The 18,083-nt window shown below is 41.7% G+C and overlaps 1 protein-coding gene and 1 long non-coding RNA gene across 3 annotated transcripts in view; one reads left to right on the forward strand and one right to left on the reverse strand.

The window, feature by feature from the left end:
• The window catches only part of LOC137444863 (sodium channel protein type 5 subunit alpha-like), a 227,243-nt gene extending 209,450 nt beyond the window's left edge, over positions 1 to 17,793 (forward strand). Inside the window, exons 24-28 of one of the 2 annotated variants that reach the window (XM_068145943.1) lie at positions 6,948 to 7,001; positions 7,315 to 7,456; positions 8,189 to 8,289; positions 8,957 to 9,227; positions 12,848 to 17,793. In XM_068145943.1, coding sequence (XP_068002044.1) covers positions 6,948 to 7,001; positions 7,315 to 7,456; positions 8,189 to 8,289; positions 8,957 to 9,227; positions 12,848 to 14,082 — 1,803 coding nt within the window. In that variant the 3' untranslated portion in view covers positions 14,083 to 17,793. Of the gene's footprint in view, positions 1 to 6,947; positions 7,002 to 7,314; positions 7,600 to 8,188; positions 8,290 to 8,956; positions 9,228 to 12,847 lie in introns of those variants that run through there. The other variant, XM_068145942.1, reaches the window with a different exon arrangement.
• Positions 4,672 to 10,842, reverse strand: LOC137444864 (uncharacterized). The gene is made up of 3 exons (XR_010988290.1): positions 10,796 to 10,842; positions 7,935 to 8,056; positions 4,672 to 5,351 (listed from the first exon to the last, which is right to left on the reverse strand). It is a non-coding gene; the product is annotated as an uncharacterized lncRNA (long non-coding RNA).
• Positions 17,794 to 18,083: the final 290 nt, after the last annotated feature.

Genomic DNA, 18,083 nt, shown 5'->3' on the forward strand with positions numbered 1-18,083 from the left:
ATTTTCTGCATTTTCAAGCATTACCCAGCAGGGGAATAGGTATTTACACTTTCCTCAAGTATAAATGAGTCATAATTTGGCCTAGAGATATTTATGGAAGCTTCTGGTTTTAATCTGAGTTTCTGGTGCACTGATAATAGAATTCTCTGGGAGCTGATTGGACTGTTGAGATGAATTAAACACTGTTTTGTCAATATTGTAATCCAGAGAAAAAATCAGTTCCAGAAACAAAAAGTCAAGGCCCAAGAAGGACTCTTTATGCAGACAGATTGTACTGGCCTTCCTCAACGGCGTGGGACTTCACATACCTTAATCTTAAATTAAATCCTCTGCTTAGCTTCCATGGAGATGTTCAAGAAGGACACTAATGCCTCTCATTCCGGTTCTTCCCCTCATTTCCACCTGCTAAACATGATGAGTCAAATACACCCTAATTATGAAATGTGATGATGATCAGATTGCTGTAACTCCACACAGCCTGGTCTCTCTGGAAAGGTGGTGAGAGCAGATCAGAGAGGAGACTCCTGAATTTAAAGCTGATGTCAATATTTGATATATAAAGACAGAACTAAGCCACTTTTACAATCTTTTGCAGCAGCAAATGTATACCATGGAAAAATGTGCTGTGTTCACTAAGATCTGCTGTGTTGTGATGCAGCATAACCTGATAGTGCCATGAGACTCAATCATTTTGTCCAGGCTCTTCCACTGGACTGCTGAATGATTTTAGACAAACTGTTTTGTGTTTTGATTCCATAAGGCCCTCATGTAAAATAGTATTAATGATACTTCCATTGTTCCTAATTTGCTCTGAAGCCCAGTGATGACAAGGGCTGGATATGGACTGGGAGTGTTTGTGTGTTGTATTTTATGTATACAGCATTAAGCAAGTCACTCACATCATCCTTGGGCAGGGAGGTTGTTTTCTTGAAGCACCTGTGATGGCATTATTTATTGGGGGGGTAGGGGGGGGTGTGCCTGGGCCCCCACCTGCCCTTCCAAGATGACATGAACCCCTCACAGACCCATCATGTCTCATCAGGTCTACCAGTCCTTCTGCTTCCCATGATGCAAGTTTACTTTCTTCTAGATCTTTTGGCTTTTTTCTCTGTCGCAGATGTATAAAATAGCTTCACAAAGTAGCTTTCCTTTCTTGTAGAAATGGCTGTTCTTATATACTTTGTTCCTGTTGTACATGCACTTGAGTTTGAGATCTGACCACTGTCCAGCAAGCCTTTGCTTTCATACCCACTGGAAAGCAGTAAGGTCAGAAAGGGCATATCCACATTTGGTTCTTAACATGACATAAAAGCTGAACTTGATGTGAGCAAGAGCTTTTATCTTTTGCATGTAATTATGATATTCAGCTCACCCATGCAGAGTAGATTAATTCACACTGAACATCTTTAATTAGATTTTTCTCTTCTCTATATTGCTTTCTTTGTCTTTTATTTAAACATCCAATCTAGCTGAGCAAAAATGTCCAGGTTTAAAGTACCGCACCTCAACTGAAGTTTCTTCTCTCATCCATAGCTACATAACGGATGCATAGCATGGTGAAAAAACTCCATCAGTGTAGTACTTATTCCTTTACCATTTCTTCTGTAAGATTCAGGTTCCAGCTCTCTGAAAATCTACCACTTTTCATAAATTGGCATTGCCTAACGAGTGTCCTGAAGCAACCTCTTTTACTGTGCTGCAGTGTTAGTTCTTGGGCACTTGGCACTGGTAATACTGGCTGCATTCAGCAAGTGGGACTCAGTGAGGGTGGAAAAAAGTATAACTAGTCATAAGGTGGATCTCAGGACATTTATGAGGGGGTGGACTGGTATTGCTGGTTTCCAGCTGACAACGGGCTTGATGACCCTGCAGGTTTCTTTTAAACCTGTGATCCTGTATTAAGTAGCAGAGAAGCAGGTTTTTCAGTTGCAGAGGTACAAAAGAAGTGCTATAAATGTAGAGTCTGTGCAAGCTGGACAAACTGATTATGGCAGGAAAAAAGAGAGCCCTAAAACCATGCTCAGTTTCAACAGCAGGTGCTGGATCCCTCCTTCAGAGGAAAGGGCAAGAGCCAGATGGCCATTAAGGACTGATTTTAACTTTCACCCTGCACCTGGAGCTCTTATGTTGGCTGCTAACAATAGTCTTAGGCAATAAAGTGTGAAGATGACACTCACAGAGAAGTGGCCCAAACATCTGGATCTCTTTTGCCAGACTCCAGCTGAAGAGTGTCTGTTACAGGCGCTCCTTTGCCAAATATCCTCCATACGAGGTCACATTTCATGAGGAAACTACTATAGGAATTGCAGGGGATCAGTTAACAGCTCCGCTCTCCTAAAGAGACAGAAACATCCATGCATCTTTGTGCACACTGGGGGTAGCAGTGATGAGATAAGCATTTGAGTTACAACCTTGCAGGATCCAAAATATGAGCTTTGAAGTGCTACTTGTCTTTTGACTGCTGACGTTTTCAGCTACTGCAACACACTCTTTAAACTCTGGTGTTACCTTTAGGATGCCTGAATGTGTCTGGAAATCCAAAGGGAAATGCATTAAATAAATCTGCTTTCCTAATGTTCTGTTTTCACTTCTCCAGCATCCTTGAAAGAAATGAGAAGCTGCCACTATGAAAACTTTTAAGGCTTACTACCATCCAGAGCTAAACGTTTTGAAAGTGTAACTGAAAACTGCATGAAACTTTCCCCAAATCTTCTTTGCTCTTTTCCTACCTTACAACATGATGGAGCTGGATCTTATGGCAGGACTCAATGATCTTTGAGATCTTTTCAAGCTTTAATGATTCTCTAATTTTCTACTTTTCTGAAGCATTGCCACTTCAATTTTTTGGAGAAAACACTCGTGTGAAGTGGTCAGTCAGGTTTCAAGCTTCCCCCACTGAAAAACAGGATGGCTCACAACACATTACTAAAATAGGAGACAGTCTCTGCCCACTCTACATGCAAGAGAAATGCCTCATTCATGAGGAGGAAAAGATCTTCATTATCATGACTTTTTCATTTGCAAGAAGGATGATTCACTCTCCTGGGGATTTAACACCCTAAGCTATTAGGAAAAAAAATAATTGCTACAACTCAGTGCTTCAGTAATGCTTGTTCTATATTCCCAGAATTGCTTTGCAGATCACAGCACCTATGTTCTATAGATCTGTGCTTGAGCTGAACAAAGACCTATTTTAAGTTTCCAGTAGGAGTTTGGCATTTCCTTTGCAGGAACCTCCCTTTCGTGATAGGATCACCTCCATGTATTTTTTTTTTTGCACTGTCTCTTGAAATTCCAGCACCTCGAGTACTGTGTCCAGTTCTGGGCCCCTCAGTTTAGGAAGGATGTTGACTTGCTGGAACGAGTCCAGAGAAGAGCAACAAAGTTGGTGAGGGGTTTGGAACACAAGCCCTATGAGGAGAGGCTGAGGGAGCTGGGGTTGCTCAGCCTGGAGAAGAGGAGACTTAGGGCCGACCTTATCACTCTCTACAACTACCTGAAGGGAGGTTGTAGACAGGCTGATGATGGTCTCTTCTCCCAGGCAGCCAGTACCAGAACAAGAGGATACAGTCTCAGGCTGCACCAGGGGAGGTTCAGGTTGGATGTTAGGAAGAAGTTCTATACAGAAAGAGTGATTGCCCTTTGGAATGGGCTGCCCGGGGAGGTGGTGGAGTCTCCATCATTGAAGGTGTTCAGAAGGAGACTTGATGGGGTGCTTGGTGCCATGGGTTAGCTGTTTGGGTGGGTTGGATTGGTTGATGGGTTGGACACGATGATCTTGAAGGTCTCTTCCAACCTGGTTTGGTTTATTCTATTGAAGAACAACAAGAAAACAAATGGTCTCTCATGCAGCATCTGGCTTGGAAAAATTAAAACAGACTTAACATCTAACAGGTCCTACAACTCTTTGTCACTTTGGGACTCCAGATAAGGAAGAAGAAGATAACAGAAGCACTCCTAGAGCAAGAGCAAGGAGGAGCCATAAAGTTAAATCAGCTCCTCATGCCAGGTCCAAAGTCATGACTGAGGTCATAAATCAGCCAGAGAATGGTCATGAGGCAGCAGCATGTGTCTGAAGTCACTGAGTTACAAGATCTCTTGCACTTCTCTAAACTCTAATGCTAGATTTTGCTTTCTCTGTGAATGCAAAAAAAAGAAATAAAAATCTGTGCTTCTGAACAAAGCATAAATTGGTGCAACACTGTAGATTGCTCCATCCATCAAAAGAGGAGTAAGCAGCATTTCCATGAGGAATTGCTAGTGGTATTCATGTAAAGCAAAGGCAGTACCCTTGGAGCCCACCTAGCCCAGCACAGTGCCTCTGGTGAGTCCAATGCTCAGTGGAAAGCAAATCATCTTAATAGAAGATAAACAAAGCAAATGTGGGGTATGAAATTGCTGCTATGATGGTACTGAACAGACTTATAAGTTCATCAGAAAAGCCAGCAGGTAATGGAGTCAGCATAGCCAACTTTAATGTGTAGTTTGGCTAGAGCACTGGAGGCTTTCAGAAGCTTCTATTACCAACTAATGCCTAAAAGATGCATTTCAGAAAGATTAGATGATCAGTATTTCTGCCATCAAAACTAGTCAATTTCCTTGCACTGTTGCAGTCCCTTTCTAGAAGAAAGAAGGAGTTACCAAACAACCTCATAGATTTAAAAGCTTGTTTTATTTAAGGCACCATTTGGTTATACAATAAATGATCAAAGGGCAGCTAGTGCCATCCCACCTATCTTCCTCCCCAGTAATTTATTTCGTTTCATCACAGATCTAACCACCAGTCAAATAACAAAATGTAATCCCATCCCAGTATGAGTTTATCAGTAGAAAATCTCATCACATGACAGTTTCAGTAGAAAATGGTGTTTCTCTGGATAGCTTCCAGGCAGGATAATATCACAAACACTCCCATGAAGATTTTGTCGCTTTCTTATCCAGACTGTAAGTGGTTACTAATTCCAGATAAATAATTTCTTTCTCCAGGGTTATATTTCTTTCATTCTCAGTGTCTTTTACCCTCTGTAGATTAAGTGTCTAGGGAAGCTTTCCAGAAGCCTCATGGATTTGTTAGTCTGTCATTTCTGGACAACTGGGAAAGCCAGAAAAATCATAGTACTTCAGTCTCTTAATATTTACTTTTGTCAGATCACTTCATCATCTGTTATCACCATAGACCATGTGCCTTGTGGGAGTCAGGCCTGTGGTATACATCAAGTAGCTACTCAATAGAAAAATATTTTCTCCCAGGTGGGAGAAAACTATAGGCTAAGATCATATTTTGTGCCATAGGGGAAGGATTTCTAGTTTCATGCTGTCCCCACTTCCTGAATGGCGCTGTGAGCTGGAATCTGTAATGACACAGGAAAAAATCTTCCATCAGATTAAAAAGAGAACAGCCAAAAAGGAAACTATGAGAACATTTAAGGAGGATCAGCATGACAGGTTCCAATAATTATTTGCTTCAATGAAGCTGCTGATCATTCCTGTAAACACTTTACATCTGAAATGTTTTCTAACACTGAGTAGGGTGGAATAGATTTTCCAGTGGGTTCTGATTTTGGGGGGAGGGGGTAATCTCTTTCAGCCAGTAGATAACAACAAATGTAACCTTTCAAACAGTATTTTATATATACTTCCATGAGAAATATGGTTGACCTCTTGTACATTTTCCTTTGGCTCTGTAGCCTTCAGAGGGAAATGAGAAGGCAGCCTTATTTCCAGGATTTCATTTAATAACAAAGTGTATAATGAAGCCTTTCTGGGACTGCTGGATGGTCCCTACTTCAACAACAACAAAAGCCTGGATTTCTCCTAGGACTACTGGAGAAATTCCTATTAGCTTTATCTGGAACTGCATGCCCGCTGACCAGGAGAAATTCAACCTAAGTGTCAGAAGGATACAGAAAAAAAATATTTGGTGTGGGTCTTTGATGCATGCTAGTGTAAATCTGACTAAGTTAATAAATCAGAAATGCCTCACAGTCTGCTCATGACGAGTTTAAATCCAGGGTAAGTCTAAGTGGGTCAGAAGTCAAAAGAGAAACCATTGCAGAGAAATAATACAAAGGCAACGTGGCTTAGGCCATAGCCAGACCTAATGCCAGGTATGTTTGACATCAGGTGTGGCTAATGATAGGCATATATTGAGAGCAAAGAGTCACAGTTTTGCTAGAGAATAGTAAAAATCACTTCCACATGTTTGTCACAGGAGTGTTGTGACAGCCCTTTCTCCACTGCAGCTAAGATACTTCTGTGGAACCCCTCCTAGTTTAAGCAATTAAAAATAAACTAAAATCCCTGGCTTAAAAAACATAAATCAAATCTGAACAGTAAAGCAGACTGAGTTTCCAAGGCCAGGCTCATAGGCAGGAGTTGATTGCTTTTGCTCCTGCCAAGTCAGCTGTGGTATGTGTCTCCCTGGGTTTAACTTTGCTTTGATTTACCCTGTTTTAAAGAAAGCAAAACCCAGGCTTCAGTGGGATCCTACAACACAGTCACTGCCCATCAGTATCAACAAGTGATATGGATGGGATCCATCTTACCTGGTCAGAAACTTGTGCAGAACAGCACTCTGAGTTGTCCTGTGTAGCCACATCTCTTCACTAGTTAATTTTCAAGATAAGAATTCCCAAGCATTTAATCATCATGGGTTTTTTTTCCCCTCCCTTTAAAAATATCTTTTTAAAACATCTGTTTGATCTCTGCAAGTGCAGAAAAAGCAGAAAACATGAATGAGAGAACCCAGGAGAAAACCATTCTGGAACGATTTTCAGTATCTAATTGGACATAAACTCATGGCTTTAACAGAGAGGCAATTCATTAACTGAAGAACATGCTCGGCATTGCCTTTTGCAAAGGCATCACAGAGATGATATAATCATTTCGAGATGTACTTATTTAATATGCCTAATTATGTATTTTTGTGGTGTGTTTTCTTCTTTTAGGCCACATTTAAAGGCTGGATGGATATTATGTATGCAGCAGTGGATTCACGAGAGGTAGGTCACCACAAGGAAATTAAGCATTTCTTTTTCCACTGACTCTTGGGGCACTCATGGTGTTTCACAACAAACTGCATGCAGGTTGCCAGTCCCTGTCTTACCCTGGATAAGACATTTGCAGACACCTTTGATTTTTGCAGCTCTTTCCAAAACATATTGACCCTGAGATCAAAAGAAATGTAGTTCTCGTTTTTGCACAACTCGTTTATCTTCTTCTGTTCTGTAATCTTTATTGCCATAGACTATTTCAACTGTATTAATATTTTGATGTGTGTAGAGATGGTGTCATTGTTCCCTTTTCCCTTTGCAGTGTGAGGAGCAGCCTGAATGGGAATATAATTTATACATGTACCTGTACTTTGTGATTTTCATCATCTTTGGGTCTTTCTTCACATTGAACCTCTTCATTGGTGTCATCATTGACAATTTTAACCAACAAAAGAAAAAGATAAGTAGTGCATGTGATACACATTACACTGATTACTGTAGAGACCTGGGCAAGGGAGCAATTTAGAAGCAGTGGCTTTGCCACATTAGCCTCAAGATCAGCACTGACAGAACAGCCAAAGAAACCACCTTGCAGGCCTCTCACAAAAGCGCAGTTGTAGCAGCTCCTGGTGTCCCCACAACCTAAGCATCATGATAGCACAGGCTGGGGGATGGTATTCCCCACAGAAAGCAGGGAAGCATCTCCAAGCAGATGGGATCTTGAGCACAAACTCTGCCACAGGAGCACAGACCACCTCAGTGTCCTTCACGGACAACCACCACTGTCCCTCAGAGCAGTGCAACTTGTTCTCCTCAACCCATCACCTCCCTACCTGGGTCAGGAAGAAGCAGCATGGTCTGAGAACTGCACTTCTCACTGCTTTGTGGACTACAAACAAAGAGCTGGTAGTCTTATGTTTTCCCCTCTCACCCCAGACCTACCTCAAGTGTAGGCATAATCTGACTCTTGCTCCTCCTTGGTTGCCTGCACTGCTGTGTCTCCTGCCCTTTGCCACCATGCAGTAAGCAGAGCTCCTAGCACTGCATCTCCTCAGGCTCTTCAGCTGTTTTGATGAAAACAACAACAACAACAAAAGAAATAAGAAAATAGAAGAGCATGCAGCCCTGAACTGTAGATGAGGTCAATGGCATCCTTTTCACCAAAAATAATAGCTTTGTTCTCACCCTGTACTTAGGTGGCCAGGACATCTTTATGACAGAAGAACAGAAAAAGTATTATAACGCAATGAAAAAGCTGGGATCTAAAAAACCTCAAAAGCCAATCCCAAGGCCGCTGGTAAGAATGGCAGCATTCAGTTGATCTTTGTGTGAGAAAGTTCTTCACTGAGAGAGTTGTTAGCCACTGGGCTGCCCAGGGAGGTGGTGGAGTCACCATCCCTGGAGGTGTTCAAGAGGGGACTGGACGTGCCACGGTCTAGTAGTCCTGAGGTCTTGGGTAACAGGTTGGACTTGATGATCTTTGAGGTCTTTTCCAACCTTGTTGATTCTATGAACTGAACATTTACTTAATAGAATAAATGCAGTTCCACCTTCCAGTGTAGAAAGGGTGATCACTCCCAGATGAAGGCCACTTAGTGTTCAGATGTTTGGATTTTGGATAATATTGGCATGACCATCAACCTGTGGTACAACATTTCCACTGTTCTGCAATATTGACTACAAGCCAGATTTACATATACCAGTGGCTGCATGCCTGCATTGAATGAATTCATGGCCCCATTCCAGGGTCTTTTTTTGCCCCACAAATTTCAAGAAGCATTAGGACTTAATGGGGTTTGAAAACTCTGCCATATAACCATTCATCATTATCTTTAAGTTTATGAAGTTCCAATCAGAAGCAGTACATTGTCTGTTTTCCACTACTTTCTGATCAATCAGGGTCATTGATGCAATCATACTGACATGGTTCAGATTTCCTAACTAAATCTTCTCCTTTCCTCCAGAACAAATACCAAGGTTTTATTTTTGATGTTGTCTCAAAACAAGCCTTTGATGTCTCCATCATGATTCTCATCTGCCTTAACATGATTACCATGATGGTGGAAACGGATGACCAAAGTCAAGAAAAAGTGAACATCCTCCACAAAATCAACATGCTTTTTGTTGCCATCTTCACTGGGGAGTGCATCTTCAAAATGCTGGCTCTGCGACACTACTACTTCACCAATGGCTGGAATATATTTGACTTTGTTGTTGTGATTCTGTCTATTGTAGGTAGGTGAACCTGGATTTTCAACCAAGCTCCAAAGTTGAAAAGCCAGACATAAAATTGACTGGTGAGGCCACACCTTGAGTACCGTGTCTAGTTCTGGGCCCCAAAGTTTAAGAGGGGCATTGAGACACTTGAATGTGTCCAGAAAAGGGCAACGAGTCTGGGGAGAGACCTCGAGCACAGCCCTACAAGGAGAGGCTGAGGGAGATGGGATTGTTTAGCCTGGAGAAGAGGAGGCTCAGGGAAGACCTTATTGCTGTCTACAACTACCTGAAAGGAGGTTGTAGCCAGGAGGGGTTTGGTCTCTTCTCCCAGACAATCAGCACCAGAACAAGGGGACATAGTCTCAAGCTGTGCCAGGGGAGGTTTAAGCTGGATGTTAGAAGAAATTCTTCCCAGCAAGAGTGATTGCTCATTGGGATGTGGTACCCAGGGTGGTGGTGGAGTCACCATCCCTGGAGGTGTTCAAGAGGGGTTTGCATATGGCACTTGGTGCCATGGTTTAGTTATGAGGTGACAGGTTGGACTTGATGATCTTTGAGGTCTCTTCCAACCTTGGTGATTCTGTGACTAGACAAAGTTAGAGTTAAAGTCTGAGTTACAACTCAGAGAGCAGCCCCGTGGAGAAGAACCTGGGAGTCCTGGTGGATAACAAGCTATCCATGGGTCAGCAACATGCCTTTGTGGCTAAGAGGGCCAATGGTATCCTGGGGTGCATTAAGAGAAGCATCTACAGCAGATTGAGGGAGGTTCTCCTCCCCCTCTACTCTGCCCTGGTAAGACCACACCTGGAATATTTCATCCACTTTTGGGCTTCCCTGTTCAAGAGGGACAGGGATCTAGTCAAGAGAGTCCAACAAAGAGCTACCAGAATGATTAAGGGACTAAAGCACTACCCTGTGAGGAGAGGCTGAGAGACCTGGGGATTTTTAATCTGAAGAAGACTGAGAAGGGATTTAATAAATGTTTATAAATATCTGAGAGCTGGGTGTTAGGAGGAAGGGGACAGGCTCTGCTCAGTTGCACCCTGTGACAGGACAAGGGGTAATGGATATAAATTACAGCACAAGAGGTTCCACCTCAACATAAGAGGAACTTCTTCACTGCAAGGGTCACAGAACACTTTAACAGCCTCCCCAGAGAGGTTGTGGAGTCTTCTCCAGAGACTTTCAAGACCCATCTGTTTGTGTTCCTATGTGACCTGTGCTAGATTCTGCTCTAGTAGGGGGGGTAGACTCAATGATCTTTGGAGGTCCCTTCCAACCCATAACATTCTGTGTTCCTATGAACTCAGAGAATTGGGCCCTAGGAATATTTTGGTTTAGTGTCGCCATAACCCAACCTGCTCCACCCCTACCATTTTTGCACCCATCCCAAAGCTGGGGGCAAGACCCTCACCAGCCAATATACCACACAGAGGAGCTCAGCACCAGTAAAGAGGCCCAGCCAGCACCCGTGGATGATATTGGAATGGTCATCAATTGTTTGCCTAGCTAACCGGGGGGCCACCAGGCCCCCCGGCCTTTGTTGTCACCACCACCATCACCCAGTGTGCACCATGGGTACTCACCAGTGATGAGAGGAGGATCCTCCAGCCCAAATGGGCTCAGCTTAGGGCTCCTGCCTTTCCTGGTGGTGATTATAAAGGGGAGTGGGTGGGGAGGGTGAAGTGGCCACACCTGGGGTGGGAGGAGACTCCAACAGAGCCCAGGTGCTCTGGGATTTAAGGGGGAAAATGGGTCAGGTGAGGGTCTTTAGGGTGTCAGGCAATGATAGGACTAGGGGGAATGGAAAAAAAATAGAAATGGGTATATTCAGATTGGATGTTAGGAAGATATTCTTCACAGAAAGAGTGATTGGCCATTGGAATGGGCTGCCCAGGGAGGTGGTGGAGCCACTCTCCCTGACAGTGTTTAAAATAAGACTGGATGGGGCACTTAGTGCCATGGTTTAGTTGATTAGATAGTGCTGGGTGATAGGTTGGACTTGATGATCTTGAAGGTCTTTTCCAACCTGGTTAATTCTGTGATTCTGTGAAAACAACATAATAATGCCTAACAATAACTTCTGCGATCAGCAAAATTAGAAGGTTTATCAAACAATGTATTGGTTTCAATACACACTTAATGATTCCTGCTGATAAAATGTAGAGAACTGGCACCAGACACTTAACCCCATTTCTACATAACAGCCAAACCCAGAGAATTCAACAAGCCACATGAAAAAGGACATGTGAATTGCTATTGGTTTGCCATTTGCTTTTTATTACAATAGTATGAAATGTCCTGCAGGGACTGTTTGGGCAGGTGCAGTGAGTTGGGCTGTTCTCAGCTCTGTTGACACTAGAGCTCCACAACCTCAGATGTTCAAAAGATGAAACAGAAAGATGCAGTTTTGTTGTTAATTTGTGCCTTTTGCTGTTCTACAGCCCCAACCAGAGGCCGTATGTTAGGTGCTACAGAAGTGCAGTTCTAATGTGAATCTGAAATCCTGCCAAGAGTTTTCATTGAAGTTGGAAATAAAGTGGCAGATGGAAGATTATCAAGTGACCAGCAAGCAAAAGGAACTCAAAATTTGGCTCTTCAGAAAAAGTTTGCATTTTGAAGGAGGGAATAGGTGCATGAATTAAGTGTCATGTTAGGAAAACAGAGACATCTTCTCTTTGACTGACGCTCCTGTTGCTCTGAATTCTCTCTGGGAAACCTCCCAGTGCAGGAGATCTCTGTTGACCTGAGAGCAGTTTGTACTTTGGGAGCCTTAAACCACCTGGTTTTCACAAATTTGAGTCATTCAGGAAGCATCACTACCACACATCTGTCATCAGGACCTTGGTGCTGGCTGCTCTGGGTATGCCTACAGCAGCCAGTTAACCAGAACTGTCACATCAGTCATAGCACTTCCTGCTCCATGACCAACCAGGTGGTTTCAGTGTCAGCGGACTTGAATCATGCCAGCGAGCCTCCTTCCAGGCTGGACTGGGAGGCATTAACTCAACACAGCTCAGTGCAAACAGAGACTGTTGGATTAGACAATCTAGACCAAGCTGCTCTGTTACTTCGGGAAAAGTTTAGCTACAGGGATGCAAACTTACTTCTTTGCTAGTACCATCTTAGACCTTAATTCCCTCCCAGAACATCAAAAAAAGGAAATTAATAAGCAAACAAACAGCCAAGCAGATTTCCAGCAGACACCTGTACCATTCTGGTGGTGGCTCAGAAAAACAGGGCCAACACATCAGCATTTCAGTTCTGACTTGCCAATGCTTTACAAAAATATTGCCATACAAGAAAAATTCTATAATGCACTCACAATACATTTCTCAGGTGGATCATGGCCAAAAGCTGCAGATATCTGTGTTCTGAGTTGATGCTGGTTTCTCATTCCAGAGACAGGCTTAATAATAGTGCTGCTACCACTACCATCTTTGCTCATAGTCTCAGCAAAATTTGCATGTGTTAAATGGGCTTGAAAAAACTAATGGCAATGCCATTCTCTTTCTCATGGCTCACTCAATCTGGGGAACTCCCCATTGACTTTGTCCATAATCTTGACTGATTGCTTTAAAGAGAAGTCTGGAATTATTTCTTGTGCTCTAACTTGCTGTTTTCCTCTTCTTTTCAAGGCACTGTACTTTCTGACATCATCCAGAAATATTTCTTCTCTCCCACACTCTTCAGAGTCATTCGCTTGGCTCGGATTGGCCGGATCCTAAGACTCATCCGGGGAGCCAAAGGAATTCGAACTCTCCTGTTTGCCTTAATGATGTCCCTGCCTGCTCTGTTCAACATTGGCCTCTTGCTTTTTCTGGTCATGTTCATTTATGCCATTTTTGGCATGGCTAATTTCGCCTATGTGAAGAAAGAGCATGGGATTGATGACATGTTCAACTTCCAAACCTTTGCTAACAGCATGCTGTGTCTCTTCCAAATCACAACGTCAGCTGGCTGGGATGGTCTTCTCAACCCTATTTTAAACACTGGACCACCATATTGTGACCCAAACCTTCCAAATGCAAATGGTTCAAAGGGAGACTGTGGAAGCCCTGCCGTAGGGATTTTATTCTTTGTTACTTATATCATTATATCATTTCTTATTGTTGTAAACATGTATATAGCCATTATTTTAGAGAACTTCAGTGTAGCCACTGAGGAAAGTACAGAGCCTCTAAGCGAGGATGATTTTGATATGTTCTATGAAATCTGGGAGAAGTTTGACCCTGAAGCCACTCAGTTTATTGAGTATTCTGCACTTTCAGACTTTGCAGATGCACTGTCAGAACCTTTGCGTATAGCGAAACCAAACAAAATCAAACTCATAGCGATGGACCTGCCCATGGTCAGCGGAGACAGGATCCATTGCTTGGATATTTTGTTTGCTTTTACAAAAAGGGTGCTAGGAGAATCCGGAGAGATGGATGCCCTTAAAATACAGATGGAAGAAAAGTTCATGGCGGCAAATCCGTCTAAGATCTCTTACGAACCTATTACAACAACTCTCAGAAGGAAACAAGAAGAGGTCTCAGCCATTGTCATCCAACGAGCCTACAGGAGACATTTGTTCCGGCGCTCAATGAAGCAGGCATCGTACTTGTACCGGCACAGAACTTTTGAGAACAGCATCCTGGAGGATGATGCACCCGAGAAGGAGGGGCTTATTGCGTTCATGATGAACGAAAACTACGGCAGGCCAATAGACAAATCAGAAACTGTGTCCTCCACATCTTTCCCTCCATCCTACGACAGTGTCACCAGAGGTACGAGCGATAATCTCCAGCTGAAGCTGACAGACTCAAGCAAAAGTGATGAGGCTATAGATTGTCTTCTCTCACCAGACAAGGATAAGGAATCAATTGTTTAAATGTTTGTTTAGAATGCTTTAAAATATTGTTTACAGAATGTAAAGCTGTAACTACACAACAAATTGAAGCAGCCTTCTTATTAAAAATTAGTTGCAAAAGAAACAATGGAGTTTTTACTCTTAACTACAGGAGTCTAATAAGTCATATAACCTTTGACCCTGCTCTTTTTGACTTGGCTGAATATTTATATTTGTATATGCACAGGAAGAATCTTTGCAGGGTCACAGCTGTTATATCAACGGTGTGAATAAAGCTATGCTAGACTGTAAATCAGTAAACACCGTGTATATCTATCCACAGATAAAGCCTGGCTGTATACATTCATTTAAGGTCTTACTCATATTAGTGTGTTTACTTATGGCAATGTATGACCTTGCATTCTAAAAAGAAAAGGAAAAAAAAAAAATATCACAGCTGCTGTAGCAAAATGTAACACTTACTGTATATGTTGTGAATGGTCTTTCATAAATTTATTATATTTGATATTTTTTTACTTAAAAGAAAAAGAAAAAAACACAAAACAAAAACCAAGGTCTCTTTTTCCATGGAAATTAATGATCCTTACACTCTTCATGGTGAACGCTGAGTCAATGTAATAGGAGCTTACAGGATCCCCATCGCTTGAAGAGGAGAGTTGTTGCAAAGCAAACTATCAAATTAGCGACCCCTTAACTGTTATTTACACTAAATCCTCCCTCTTGGGACTTGCAACTGCTCATCGGCAGAAACACACGAAAAATAAAGTCAAAAATAAAGCAAGAGAAGGAAGTGATGTCAAAGCAATGAGAGAAATGGCTTGTTCTATCCTTCAGGAAACTAGACAGTAATGGATTCTGTTTGTAAAACTGTTAATAAAAGCACTAATTTTTTTAGTATGTTTCAAGAATCTGCTTTGAATCAAACCACAACCCAACTCACCGTAGCAGTAGTGTGCATCACGTTTGTGTGTAGTGCTCCAACGCACCCTCTACGCTGGCCAAGTTTCTCTTAAGGTGGTGGGACAGGTTATGTTTTCCCCAGGAATGCTGAGCTAAGCAGCCTTGTTGGAAATTCTGCAACAGTATTACTCCAAAAATACTATTGCTACCACTACTATTCCTACTACTATTGCTAAAAACAATGCCAGTTGGACTGTGTAGAACAGCTGTGACAGTATGATCAAGAAGGTGGGAGGGGAATCGCCTCTGGGTCTCTTTTGAATCCTTTCTGCTCGGTGTCCATCTTTCCTTTCCTCAGATGGTGCAGTCAGATTAGTGGGGAAGGATAAGAAACACAGAAAGCAATTTAAGAAAAAAATAAACAAATTCTAGAAAACAAATATAGCCTCATTCCTGTAGGCAAAGTAATATTTACAGGTGATGTGACCATCAGCTTCAGGCCAAAGAAATGAGAGTGGGGTGTGACCGTAGAAAAGCATTAGAGGTTTTACCTGCCAACTTAGATTATTATTTGTTATTAAATTTTCAGCCTCGATAGAATGTGAGAAAGTATTTATGGAATACAGAGACAAATCCATGATTACAGACAAGTTCTTTCTTTTTCACCTTCAGACTGATTGTATTTGGTTGGGCTCTGTGGAAAACCTTGAGATTTCTGTAATGCACTTTATGGAAGAGTAATGTGCTTTTCACCTTGGAGAAGCAGAGATACCAAGAATGTATTTAAGGTGTATTGTCATTGACATACAGTTACATCCCAGGTTGTAAAGGAGTCAAAATCCACATGGGGTTGGGCAGCAAGAATTAAAGTGACATGTTACAGTCAAGTTCATCTATGGCCACTGTTATCTGTCCTCTAAACAAGTCAGAATATGTGAAGAGAACATGTCAAAAGGATGGCTATGTATCTGTGTAAATATGGGCTAATATATTCTCTCCATTCATTGAGAGGTGTCTCAGGCATTCACTTGAGAGTGGTCTATCAGTTAATTCAGAGGATTTGCCATCAGGATTCCTGGGGTCTATTCCTGATTCTTACTACATGATTTTTAGGCAAATAATTTAACCTATCTGTGCCTCAGTTTACCCATCTGTAAAATGGGGATAATAATACTTGCCTACCTCACAGGGGTGTCGTAAGACTTTCTGGTTGCAAAGTGCTATAAGGGAATGAAATGTACTATAGAAGTATTATTATAATCATGCTCTCTTGCCCTTCTAACCCCATGTCTATGGTGTATAACATAGGGCTGTTCCTTTGGGCATTTTGTTGCCTTTAAATCTTGTGTGTAGATTCCAGCTTAAGGGAACTACTCTTTGTTCCTCGAAGTGACAACACTCTATTCTTTCCTCCCTCCCCACCCTTAACCCCTCCCCCCCCCCCCAAAAAAAAAACCCAAAACAAAACAAATTTGCTCAAGGCTTCTCAAATCAGAGAAACTTCATACAGATTCCCTGTGTATTTATGCTGTAATGTTATTCTGACTGTACATATCACCCAGAAAGAGTATGTGATTTTTATATTTATATGCATATATATATATACACACACACACAGAGAGACACACACACACCTATATCTATACATATATACATGTATCTTGTGAGTTTATGGAGTGGCTGACACTCAGAGGACACGACTTAACTGATTACAATGTTTTCTTCTCCATGGGATTTATTGATCACTAGCAAAGAGCTGCTGCCTATAATGAAACTGTTTGATTAGAAAATAGTACATTCATTACGTGCTGAACAAGCATTTATTGGCTGACAAGTGGCAAAATTATTTCCCTTTTGAATCTTTTAACATTAAAACAAAAGAGAAAGAGGGGAAAATGCTAAGAGAAAGGAGCATTTCTTATATGATTGGGTTTCTTTTTCTTTCATATACAATATAAACCATTCAAAATCCAAGCAAAAATCTAGCCTGCACCCAGCAGTGAAGTGGTGGTCATGCTATTTAAACAAAAGAACAACATTTTTAACTGCTGTCACTTGCATTAGAAAATATTCAAGTGATATTCTTGCAAAGAGTCAGGCCCAGTAATGAACAGGATGTAGTGGATGATTAGCTGGTCACTGATTAGTTAAGAGAAGAGCTATTCCTCTGGCCATTTCACCCTTGCGTTGAACGCTTTACCGTCGTTGCTGTGAGACCCTTTAGTACTGATGCAATTACAAATGGTTCTTTTTACCCAAAATATGTTGAAAAAAAAGAAGAAGAAAAAAGAATCAGAATGCAAAAAAAACCAAAACAATCTTGAGAGAAGGGATCTGAACTAGAGATGTTTACAGTGCAACTTTCTGAAGAGGAATTGCAAATGACTTTCAAATCCTTTGTAATAACTGGAAGGTTGGTTTTCTGTTGAGCTTTCTGGTTTTGTGGCACATTTCTTTAGAGCTGAAGAGGGAATGGTGTCTTTGGATGGTGTGCAGAACTCCCCTCAAAAAAAACCCCAACTAAACTCAATTGCAGATCTTTATTGATGGAGATGGTGGTCCAAATCTAGCAATGACACAACCTCCTGGTGCAGGGATTTAGTTAAAGACACTGACTCAATAGTTGGCCCACACTGTCTATAAGCATGGTGAGTGCTACCATATTTTTTTTTTCTGTTGATTTATTCAATAAAGGCTACCACATGAACCACTCAAGGTATGAAAAGAGCAAGGAAATTATCAGCCAATATCATAGGACATATTAAGCTGTTTGTACCTGGACAAATTCAAGTTTATTATGTTTCTTTATTAAATAAATAAGGATAACAAATACTTCCTGTGCTGGTTTTGTTTGGTTTGGTTATTTTATCAACATTTACATTATTATTTCTCTGATCCTTTTGCAGCAAATTTGTTTGGGAAATGCATGATGACATTCCAGCTCTATCATCATTTGGTAAGAGTAAGGGGTTGGAACTTGATGATCCTTAGGGTCCCTTCCAACTTAAGCCATTCTATGATTCTATGGATAGAGGTGTGATCATAGAAGAACTATTGAAGGTTGGACTCAATGATCTTGGAGGTCTCTTCCAACTGAGAAAGTTCTATGATTTGTTAGAAGG

The sequence above is a fragment of the Melanerpes formicivorus genome, unplaced genomic scaffold (genome assembly GCF_026170545.1).
Source record: "Melanerpes formicivorus ecotype bairdi unplaced genomic scaffold, bMelFor1.0.p_v2 SCAF_13, whole genome shotgun sequence".
Classification (NCBI taxonomy): Eukaryota; Metazoa; Chordata; class Aves; order Piciformes; family Picidae; genus Melanerpes; species Melanerpes formicivorus.